Consider the following 12,193-nt stretch of genomic DNA (forward strand, 5'->3'; position numbering starts at 1 on the left):
CATTGTAATTTGTACCGTAGAAACGTAATACCGTCATATACCATCAAAATGAAGAAATATATATGTTTTAACTGAGTAGAATTATAAACGTCCACAATCTGTACTTTCTGCCTCCTCTCTAAACACCTTCCTTCCTTCTATTATGATGTATTTGGGAGTCCACATCACAGAGGACCTGACATGGTCTACACACATAGATTCTGTGGTGAAAAAGGCGAAACAGCGCCTCTATCACCTGAGACAGCTAAGGAAGTTCAGAGTATCAGGGAAGATACTCCACTCCTTCTACTCCGAGGCTGTAGAGACTAGAGCATTCTGACTGGAAACATCACTGCCTTATTTGGAAACAGCACGGCACAGGACAGGAAGGCACTCCATAGAGTGGTGCGCTCAGCTGAGCATACTACGGTATTGCACTACCACCCCTGCAGGACTTATATAACAGGAGGTGCAAATCCAGAGCCTGCAGATTATGAAAGACCCCCACCACCCCAACAACAGCCTGTTTAAGCTGCTGCGGTCAGGCAAGCGCCTACGGTCACACGCTGCAAGAACAGAGAGACTCCGACTCAGCTTCTTCCCCCAGGCCATCAGAACACTGAACACTGAACTCTCCACTCACAAATACACATGAGCACACACAGACACACACACACCACTCATGCGGCAACCGCTAAAAAAATCTCTTTAAACAAAATGTCACTTTAAAAAATGTAATCTTTAGAAACACTTTAAAAGAAGGAGGTACTGTATAGTTTAGATACAGTAAGAGTTAACATTGTAAATTGTATATTGCATAGTAGTGTATATAAGAACCAGTTTCTCGGGAACCTAGCATGTATTTTTTTTTACCATGCATATCTTGTGTCTCGTCTATTTTATTTTTTCGATGCCTATTTTATTTTATTATTGTATTTTGCACAATCAATGCGGGCAAGACCACCCGCATTTCACTGTATGCCCTGGTATGTATGTGACAAATAAACCTCTTGATTCTTGATTTTTGATTCTCTATTTTGTGGGCAGGCTTTGTGACTTCTAACTGAATGTCTTCCAGGGCCACCAGTTCCTTCTCTCTGCCTGACCTAGAGGAGGGCAAAATCAGCTTCGTCCACACTGGAGTCACCACCTCTAGACTGGCTCTCAGAGTTAGTGATGGACAGAAGGTACACAACACAGGAGCACATAAAGCAAAGATCTCCTCCGGTCTGTCACCGGTTAACTTTATCTTGTTCCATCTAAACAGTTCACCAAGAATTTGTCACAATCTTGTTATAACTAAGAGTTTTGCTGGGGGGAAAAGTATTGTTTTTGTGCATAGATCACTAGATGTATCAACTTATATTACAAGTTTCACATTGGCATTTCCTGGGCAACTGGGCAATAGCAACCATGATAGAGTCGCAAGATTAGTTGCGTCAAATAGGCGGCTCAGATTTTGAGGAAGTACAGAGAAACTTGCTTTATTTCACCAAGGTAATGTCCACACACAGTATACTGCTGTCCCTTACTTTATTTATCAAACCAAAGTACTTTCGCTCAGGGTATAAACGCCTTTATAACGTGTGCTTCTGCTTCATTCAAAACCCCCTCTCCTCTCCTCCTCAGGTGAGCAACACCGTAGTTCTAAGGATCATGGCAGTGGATTTGGAACAAAAAGTTGCCAACAACACTGGCTTAGTGGTGGACCAGGGCGGGGCATCCCTCATCACAACCAATCATCTCGCCGTACAGATCAACGTGGTCAATCAGGCGGTCGAAATCAGCTATGACATCACAGAGGTGCCTCAGTATGGTGAGCTCCAGAGGCTTCACCCTGCTGGGGAGTGGAAACCCACCAACTACTTCTCTCAGAAATTGCTAGAAAAAGAACAGATACGTTACCTCAGCACGTATCAAGGCCTCCAGACCCAGAACAACGTCACGGATCAGTTCAAATGTAAAATCAGCATCGGCTACGTGGCCACAGAGGAGGCCGTTTTCCATATCACCGTACGATGGATCCACTTCAAGGTCACACGCAGGAAGATGGAGGTAAGCGGGGTTCAAAAGGTTGCGGTTACTTCTGAGGAACTCTATGCTGTCTCCAAGGGGGTCAACCTCAACGAGAGTGACCTCTACTTCAGGCTGCTGACCCCACCAAAGAAAGGCCACCTGGTCTTCGACCACAAGGCACTGAAAAGAAATTCGACCTTCAGCCAGAAAAACATCACAGACGGTTTGGTGAAATACGAGCTGTTGAACAGGCCGCACAAGGACACGAGAGACACCTTTACCTTCCAGGTGTTCTCCAAACATGCCAGCTCATCAAGTCACGACTTCAGGATCAACATCAAAGCAGATTCAAACGGCGTCACCCTAGTAAACAAAGGTCTTTCCATCCTTGAGGGAGAGAGCAAAGTGGTCACCAGGGAAGTGCTGTTCACCCAAACAGGAAGCAACAAGGCGGTCCGGTACACCGTCACAACAGGCCCCAGACATGGACAGATAAGGAGGATCAACTTGTCCAACTCAACCTCTATTAATGACAACATAGCGACTTTCACTAACCAGGACATCCTTGAGGAGCGGATCATGTACGTTCACGACGACAGCGAGACCAAACAGGATTCCTTCACCTTCCACGCCGTCGCTTACAAGCCACACAGAAACGCCACGACGGGGGACAAAAACATAGTGGAACACACCTTTAATATCAACATTCAGCTCGTCAATGACCAGAAACCTGTCAGGGTTATCGACAAAGTCTTCCACGTTGCCCGTGATGGCCAGAAGTTGCTGACGCTGGACGATCTCCGTTACCGGGACGACGACTCAGACTTCGAGGACGGGCGGCTGGTGTACACGCGGCGAGGGATTCCTCTGGGGGAGCTGGTGCTCGTGAGCGACACCGGTCATAAGCTGCTTGAGTTCACACAGCAAGACATGGAGCAGGTTAATATCTTAACCTTGTTCGCTTTTTAGATTTAAAGGTAAACTATGCTGAGAGGTGTTTTTGGCCAACAGCTAAGCTGGTGGTTCGTATCCGCTTCCATTCATTTGTGCCAGGCTAGCTTGCAGCACGGATAGCTTTCTACTGGCATCAGTAAGAGCATTTCCCATAATGTTGGCGTGTTACTTTACATTTACATTTACATTTAGTCATTTTGCTGACGCTTTTATCCAAAGCGACTTACAAGTTCTGTACGACAGGTCATCAGGAAGGATACAACTCTATCATCTGAGTAACAATGTTCATCAAAGTGTTGCGTGTTACAGTGTAGGTTAGTTTATTAGGACAAATGCATGACAGTAAGGTTAGTTAGGGTTAGATTTTTTTTTTATAGGTTTAAGGTTAATGAATTACTACAGTATGATGGCAAATTATATCAGACATCGAGACAGAGAGTAGGGTAGGATCATTAACAGAAGGGTATTTTTTATTTGATTTGAAATCTTTATTTTCGAACATGTAAATACAAACAAAATAAAACAAAAACAAATCATTAATCTCTAGCAATAATCTTCTTTAAAGAGAACATAACTCAATTTACATGTTCGAAAAGGAGTAGGAAAGAGTTATTTAATCCTATACCCCTTTTCCACTACTCAAAATTAATGTAATTTCTTACTAATTTAAAACCTTACAAAACAAATATATATACTATAATACAAATATATGTAAAACATGAAGAAAAAAATTTAAACACCCGTGAATGTCAAATCACTTCCTCATCCCTGTACCTCGTGAACATAATTTATTTATAACTCAGTTTGAATTGTCTTATGTTTGGACATTGCTTTAGCACAATACTCAGACTGTTCCACAGTTTCACTCCTGGTAGTACGTACACTAAGAACTTTTAAATTGAGTTCTCCCCTCAGATTATAACCCCCCTCTCTTTCAAAGAACAGTTTTTGAATGTTTCCTGGAAGTACATTACCTTTTGCTTTATACATTATTTGTGCGCAGTAATTTAAATATGATACAACTAGTGAACAGTAGAGAGTGTAGAGTGATTTTTGATCCAGAATGTGCTTTGCTTTACTCATGACTGAAATGCTTCTTGACAGTTGTTTTATGTGAGGTTTCCAGCTGATTTTATGGTCTATTATTACACCTAGACATTTATTTTCATACAGTACACTCTTTCAATAATCACATAATTTATTTTTACTTGAGTATTTAATGCAAATAAAATATTGCTCAAATGTAATGATAATCAAACCATCTTTTTAATTTCTTCATTTCAGATGTGATGACCTCTAAAAGCTGCTGAATATTCTCACCAGTACAAAATATATTAGTGTCATCCGCAAATAAAATACATTTAAATATAGTAGATACTTTACATATATTGTTGATGTACAAGATGACAAATTTTGGACCCAACACTGACTCCTGGGGGATGCCAGCAATGTCCGAACATTCAGCTTTATAATCTCTCATCATCACATGGTATAGGACCATTAGCTTCAAATATGTAATGTTAAAGAAAAAGCCAGGTCATTATTATCATTTGCAAAGTTACCATATTATTTTCACTCATTGCATTGCCTGAATTCATATGTTATTTTGTTGTGTAGAGAGTAATAATTCCTCTCTTCTCTTCTTCTCAGAAAAAGGTGCTGTTCATCCACAGAGGTGTCAGTTTTGGCCGTTTTGTAATTTTTGTGTCAGACGGGAAGCATTATGTATCAACGCTGCTGGAGGTGATTATGAATGAGTCTTTGTCAAACGTAAATAAGACCTTAGATACTATACTTTAATCTTCAAAAGGACATTTTCACAGTTTTACTTCATATGTATTTCCATGTGTTTGTGACATATTTCCTCATCTTTTATCATGCATCACAAGTCATTGTTGACTTAATTTGGCCTAATTCCATAGACCCAGCGTCAGAGCTCACCCGTGACACCTCTCACCCCCACCCCGCCTGCCATTTGCTGCAGTTATAGGAAAATGAATGGACTATTAATAGATCGCTCTTCAGCTGTTGTCCTGTGAACAAAGCTTTCTAATATACATTCTTCTCTCTCTGATAAGGCAGGGGATTTTGAATTTTAAGCAGCAGTTTAAAAAGAGGAAAGATCGCTAGCCAAAACAAGCTTATTGTTGCAGATCTTTTGCCATCTACCCTGGAGTTAGACAACAATTTTTTGCCGAACCACTGCTGCCTGGTCGCAGTGATTTCATCACCTCAAAAGCCCTGTTGCTTTTTGAAAAATGGGGCTTTTGAGGTGATGAAATCACTGCACCCAGGCAGCAGTGGTTCGGCAAAAAAAAATTATAGTATATATCTGCTTAGAAAACTAAAATGTCTAATACATTTTCTTTTCTCCACGTGGTAAATACACAGGTCACAACATGTTTACAGGAACATTTTGGAGTTGTATTTGGAGTGTATTTTGTGAATGTTGGGAACTAGGCTACACTGGCACACCTACTTCCAGTGAATGATGCTAAGCTAGGCTAACGGTGCGGCTGTTCCCTAAGCCTAATGCATGCACAGAGAAGAAAAGGGTATGTATCTGCTTGTCTAACTCCAGGGTAGATGGCAAATAAGCAAATTTCCCAAAAAGTTGCTGTGTTCCTTTAACAAAACATAAAATCCTTTGGTGAAATGCAATTTTACCATTAACCCCACATGCAGTATCAAGGACAACATTACTGGTAAACGGGAAAGGAAAATACCATTCATTTCTGCCATAGACGAGGGGTAAAACGCACCAGGGCTTGATGTCATAATGAAGTGAACGTGTGAGAATTCTATAGTTTATAGTATAGTTCGTTTTTCTCACTATAGCAAACTCTACCGTACCACAAGAAATACCGGTAGTTACATCAGATGCCGTATTGTTAAATGTAAATGATGGTTTCTGTCTCTTTGATGTACATATGCATACATCCTCCTCTAAACGATTCAGTCCTTTCTCTTTCTCTTCTCTTCTCTTCTCTTCTCTTCTCTTCTCTTCTCTTCTCTTCTCTTCTCTTCTCTTCTCTTCTCTTCTCTTCTCTTCTCTTCTCTTCTCTTCTCTTCTCTTCTTGTTTTACTATGTTTACTATACTAGGTGATGGCACAGGATCCATACATACAGGTAGAGAACAACACAGGTCTGCTCGCTCAGAAAGGAGGAGTCACGGCCCTTACCTCGGCTAACCTCAGTGTCCTCACCAACCTCGACGTACGAGACCCACAGGAAGTGACCTACGAGCTCTTCTTGCCTCCCAAATATGGTTTCCTCTTCCTCGACGATGGAGGCGGCGGCGGTATCACAGCGACAGACGCTATTTCTAGATTCACCCAGCGAGACCTGATCGTGGGGCGCGTGGCCTATCGGCATGACGACGGCCACAAGATGTCAGACAGCTTCAACGTGACTGCGAGAACAGGGGAGAGTGGGTGGAGGGAGGGGCGTACGGAGCAAAGGAGGAGGGAGGTACGTTTGGACATTGGGGTGGCTGTGAAGGTGTATCTGGAGAGTCACCAGAAGGCCCCAACTGTCCTCAGTAACAGTCCAGTTGTGTTGGATGAGGGACATTATATCACTATCAGCAGAGAACATCTAGAGGTAAGTAAGACACATCTTCCTTCATCTCACATCTGTGGTTCTCAACCTTTTTAGTTTGTGGCCGAATAATGCCAGAGACCCACCAGACACTGAAGTGCCAGGAGGCACAGCCAGTTTCCTTTTGGTGCGATGTTCGGCGATAGTTTTCAGCATCTGGTCTATTTTCTACGCAAGCCACAAGCGCCTCTACGTGTGCTTGGAGCAGAGGACCAGAATCTCTTGTTGACCGGCACAGATAAATGGCTTCTGGTGTGAACAGTCAGGCTCCTGCTCTTCTGGTGTGAACAGCCAGGCTCCTGCTCTTCTGGTGTGAACAGCCAGGCTCCTGCTCTTCTGGTGTGAACAGCCGGGCTCCTGTTCGCTTGAGCATTGACACTTCACAGTGCTTCAGTGTCCTGTGTGTCCCTGGCATTACTCAGCAGTTTTTTTTTTATCCACTTTTTCTCCCATTTTTTTCTATATTTTTCTCCCATCCCAATTTCGTATCATCCAATTCAACCCTCCCCTGTCACGGACGCTGTTTCTTGCCTCCCACAAGCCGGCTGCAATGTGGACTAAGTCACACATAGCACAAGTCCCCTCCGGTACTTGAGGTAACAGCAGTCGCATCTTTTCACCTGCGCAGCTCGATCTCTCAGTGGCGAGGAGTAACACGTGGCAGGCTCACGCTGCCCCCGACACTTCCTGATTCTACTGCGCAGGCGCACCAACCGACCTGTAGGAGTCGCTGTCCACAACGCCCGATCCCCACCCATCAGTTTCCCACCCCCTAATACGGCCAATGTGTATTAGTACGGACGACCAGCTAAACTGAAAGCAAATGTGGAGCGCTGGGCTCGAACTGACTCCGTATGATCTCCAGCATTTCGTGGCGAGCGCCTTGCCCACTACGCCACGTAGCCGCCCTGCATTACTCAGCAGTTTTAAAGACTGTGGTACAGTATAATACGCAAGACCACTGTGCCTTGATTGAAATTTTACATAGTGGTGGTGGTTCATAAGTTCACATGTTGCAATGCCACTGTTATGATACATTCAAATACAACGCAAAGCGAAATTTAGAGGCAAAGTTGATTAAAAGAACCGACGCAGCTTCTCTCTAGGCGGCGCGAGCGGTGTTATTTATATTTCAACGTGAGTGAGAAATTGGCCAGGCAAGATGGAGCAAATATAGGTATACCTTAACAATTAATATGAAATAGACTGCTATGAATGCACTGTGGCATTATAGATATTTAATAGGTTATATTTTGGTCAACAATGCCACTGTTGAGACCAAAGGCACTAGTGTCACACCAGTTTAGCTGGTTATCAACTGTCAAACTGACGCGATTCATTGATTCTATTTGCATTGTATCTGAACGTACGGTTGCACATTTGGACAGACACCTGAATAGTATCGCTGGTGTTTGTTCTCCAGGTGATCCACGAGGACAACGGGCCGTCAGAGATAGTGTTCTCTGTTCAGAGTCCTCCCTCCCTGGGCTCCCTGAGGAGAAGCTCCCCTACAGAAGAAGCTGAAGAAGACAACAGCCAGAGAGACCTACAGCACGACTTCCACTACCAGGTAGGACATGATGTACAGGTAAACTAATTCTTTACAAGTACACCAAACACACCAACATTATGGGAAATGCGCTTACTGTCTTCTCCAGAGACAAGACGATATATACCAATTTCCAGTCTGTGCATTCAGTAGAAAGCTATCCGGCTGCAAGCTAGCCTAGCTTAGCATAAATGAATGGAAGTAGATTTGGATCAGCTAGTCTAGCTGTTGGCAAAAAACACCTCTCCTTGAGTTTTAAGCTAAGCTAGTGGTCCATATCCGCTTCCATTCATTTGTGCTCAACTAGGTTAAACTATTGGATACAATCTGGACTCCTCCATTAAAAATTTGACTCAGGTAAAAATATATTAATTGTACTGTACTGTATCAAAATACACATTTCTTCTTGTAAAACAAGTTTGCAAAATAAATATGTACTGTAACAGAGAAAACATTTGATTGTGGTTAGTACATTACTATTGGAGACCAAACTGAATGTATTATTTTCTGCAAGTGATGTAACAGAACATTTTGTGAATGTTGCATATGTGTGTGTGTGTGTGTGTGTGTGTGTGTGTGTGTGTGTGTGTGTGTGTGTGTGTCATTTATTATTATTATAAAAAGAATATTTAAAACACCTGACAATATGTATTAATACCTTGTTTGTCCAGCATCCTCCGTCCCTAAGCATCCTTCATAGATTCGCACCAGGAGAAGAATATGGAGACAACCAGCATCATGATTACTACCAGGTAGGCATGTTGTTAAAAATTACATGTAGGGATGCAATGATAAACTGACCCCTTTTCCCCTGCAGATACAGATTCTGAGTTATACCCTTTTACAGTTTTTCTCAATTGCTTAAACACATTTCCTGATAGACTACCTGACTTCCTCAAAACCCTAAACACAAATCTCAAAACACACACACAAAATGCTAAATCCTACAATTCTCTTAAACAGTGTTAACTCTTCACTAAATGAAATGGTCTTTTCTTTTCAAATGACAAACACATACATCATATGAGTAGACATTCTAAGCACTCATTGAACACTGGTGTGCAAAATGGAAAACACAATATGAATGCTTTATCAGTAGAATTATGCCTTTGGATGTTCAGTGTTCCAAGTTTTGTTTTACTGTATTTGTCACGTAGAAAGTAGCCTACATGTACATTACAGTGAAATGCTTGGTTCTGTCAAATATTACAGATATTCAATTATATTATATTACGTATACTCAAATAGAAAACAACACACAATATTTCTTGATATTATTTGTATTCAATGTTTTAACACATACAAACAAAACAGACAGAAGAGACTAAGGCCCCGTTTAGACGAGCGTTTTGTGAACAGAAACCGCAAAAGTCATCTTGCGGTTTCACTTTTAATTTTACGTTTAGACAAGCGTTTTGGAGTGGAATTCTCCGTGCAGACGACGCTGTAACGACGGAGACCCGCTGTCACACGATTGGCGCATATGTCACATGACGTGCTGTGAAGACCCGCCCTACTCTGCCTCTGATTCGCAGACTGTGGATGGGGAATGTGATTGCACCAAAGCAGAGTCACTCACAGACAGTGGGTCCACTCACGGCCGCGGGACAGATTCTTGTGTATTTAACCCTTTCACTGCCACACGACAGCCGGTTGTGTGATAGTAAAGGGGTAACCTTCTGTCGTGTGGCAGTGAAAGGGTTAAAAGTACTGCCAATGTAGCCTTCAGGTGATCTCCGTTGATATAAGTCAGACATACATGCTTTGTTTACGTCTCGGCTACTGGCGCATACCTGCTACCTGTGACGTAAGCAGTACGCGCGACCAGAGCCGTGACAACCCTTTCGTCATCGTTTTAACAGATTTATACGTTTTGATAGTTTAGACGAGATCGCAAAGCGTTTCTAGGAATTCCACCCTGGAAGGTAGTCTCACTTTTTTGCGGTTTCACCCCGTAAAAACGCTGTTTCCGTATAAACGAAAGGCACATCCGCAAAAATATTTTTGCGGATTCACCTGCTAGCGTTTCCGTCTAAACGGGGCCTAAATCAAGACATCAGATATAGGATTTAGGATTTATTTATTGACAACAACAAACATAACAACATTGACAGATCAATATTTATATTTGCCTTGTCAGGGATAAAACGAAAAGTCCAGGACTTATTCCCATCGTTGTCCCTGTTGTTACTGGTTTCAAGTGGCATTATGGCATATGAAGTACATCGAGCATTCTTAGTGCATATAAGAATAATAAAAAAAAATATATATATAATAATAATAAAACAATAACTATTTTCATCAACAAAGTGCATAGAGACATTACTCATCGTTCACCAGAGGTTCAACACATAATACCGTCGCACCAACATTACAGTGGCAGGTTGCTAAACAACTGCTCCCTTATCCTTGATTTGAACACTGCAGCACTCTCGGTTTCCTTAATATTGAGTGGTAGTTTGTTCCACTCCACTGCACCGCGTTATTTTTTTTCGTAGCCGCATTTTGCGGAGACGCTCTCTGATTGGCCACTGACTGACGCTCTCTGATTGGCCACTGACATGTGCGCCCAATCGCGTGACGAGCTGTGTCTTTGCCCATTTCCGCCTCGTACAGCATGCAAACTACCTAACGCCTAGTTTATCACTGATTACGCTTAGGCGACTCTTTCGAAGTTGGTTAAGGTTAGAGTTTGGAATCAGGGCTGGTGTTCTATCGCCCTGCTCTAAGACAAACTCTAACCTTAACCAACTTCGAAAGAGTGCCTAAGCTTAACCGGTGTAGAAACAGGCGTCACACGATTGAGCGCACATGTCACATGAAGTGGCCAATCAGAGAGCGTCTCCGCAAAATGCGGCTACGAAAAAAAAATAACGCCACTGCACCTATATCTAAATGACATTTGACCTATCTTCCTGTTGTGTTTACAGGGGACTACATTTCTCAGGCTTCCTCTTGTGTTGTGTGTGTGTGCAATCATTTCAAGGTGGTTGTTAAAATATGTTGGGGCTCTACTCTGATTAGTTTGTTCTGTGCTGTTTGGAGTTTATGTTGCAGGGGTTTGTTAAGGCTCCAGTACCATGAGCTGATGGCATAGTCGAAATGGCACTGGACCAGACATAAGGCTAGGGTTTTTAGGCAGTCAAAGTTAAGAAAAATGTACTTCCTAGCTAGGAACCTTGTTCTGGCGCTTATCTTGCCCAGGACATTTAGGGCCATGTGGGCACCTCCTAGAGTCTCATCTAGGATACAACCTAGATATTTTACTGAGGGCTGTGATGTGATGGTTGTGCCTCCGGTGGTTATAACAAGTTTGTCCTCCCTGCTTAGCCTTATTTTGTAACCCATTAATATGGATTCTGTCTTGCCTAGATGCAGTGATGCACAACAGCGACAAATTAACAGAAAAAAAAGACAACCAGTCACTTTCTCGTACCTCCTACCAGTGTTAGACGTATCAAGTCTTAAAGATTGAAAAAAAATTATATATATATATATATATATAGTAGACGCAAAGTCCCTTCAGTTGCTGCCTTTTAGAGCAGGGAGCTGAGGAGGATGAACACAGAACAAACACAACAAAAACGAAAAGAAAAAAACAGTGCTCTATAAGTTCACATTGTCCTAGACATCTATAGTGCGCATTATATATTGTAATGCTTGTTCACAGAACAAGAATTTAGCCCTTCAAACAAAGAAAGTAAGTCCAATAGTCTATCAGATCACCCAGCCGTCTGTGTCAGTTTTGAGATATATAATCAAGAAAAGGTTGCCAAATGTCTTTAAATTGGCTGGGCTGCCCTGCATTCTCATAGCATATTCTCTCCATGTCTAGCACACTGACGAGTTCTGTCAACCAGGTCTGGAAAAGTGGTACTCTCTCTTTGTTCCACACAATTAAAATGCATTTCTTTGCAATTACCATGCCATATCGTATAGTCTGTATCTCAGAGTGACTGAGTGTTGTCATGTTTTGTGACCAGCCAAAAATAGCCACTATAAATATTTCAGAAACATTGGAACACCTCACTCCAGAACCTATGGAGCTTCGGGCAAAACCAAAAAAGGTGACCCAGTGAGCCCTCAGCAGATTT

At 42.3% G+C, this 12,193-nt stretch overlaps 1 protein-coding gene across 1 annotated transcript in view; it reads left to right on the forward strand.

Annotated features, from left to right (window-relative positions):
- The window catches only part of LOC311237365 (chondroitin sulfate proteoglycan 4-like), an 89,205-nt gene that overhangs the window by 36,251 nt on the left and 40,761 nt on the right, over nucleotides 1-12,193 (forward strand). Inside the window, exons 6-11 of the mRNA XM_084325197.1 lie at nucleotides 1,058-1,166; nucleotides 1,609-2,934; nucleotides 4,600-4,692; nucleotides 6,053-6,553; nucleotides 7,974-8,120; nucleotides 8,771-8,851. Coding sequence (XP_084181323.1) covers nucleotides 1,058-1,166; nucleotides 1,609-2,934; nucleotides 4,600-4,692; nucleotides 6,053-6,553; nucleotides 7,974-8,120; nucleotides 8,771-8,851 — 2,257 coding nt within the window. The remainder of the gene's footprint in view (nucleotides 1-1,057; nucleotides 1,167-1,608; nucleotides 2,935-4,599; nucleotides 4,693-6,052; nucleotides 6,554-7,973; nucleotides 8,121-8,770; nucleotides 8,852-12,193) is intronic.

The sequence above is a fragment of the Notolepis coatsorum genome (assembly GCF_963971535.1).
Source record: "Notolepis coatsorum genome assembly, chromosome: 11".
NCBI lineage: Eukaryota > Metazoa > Chordata > Actinopteri > Aulopiformes > Paralepididae > Notolepis > Notolepis coatsorum.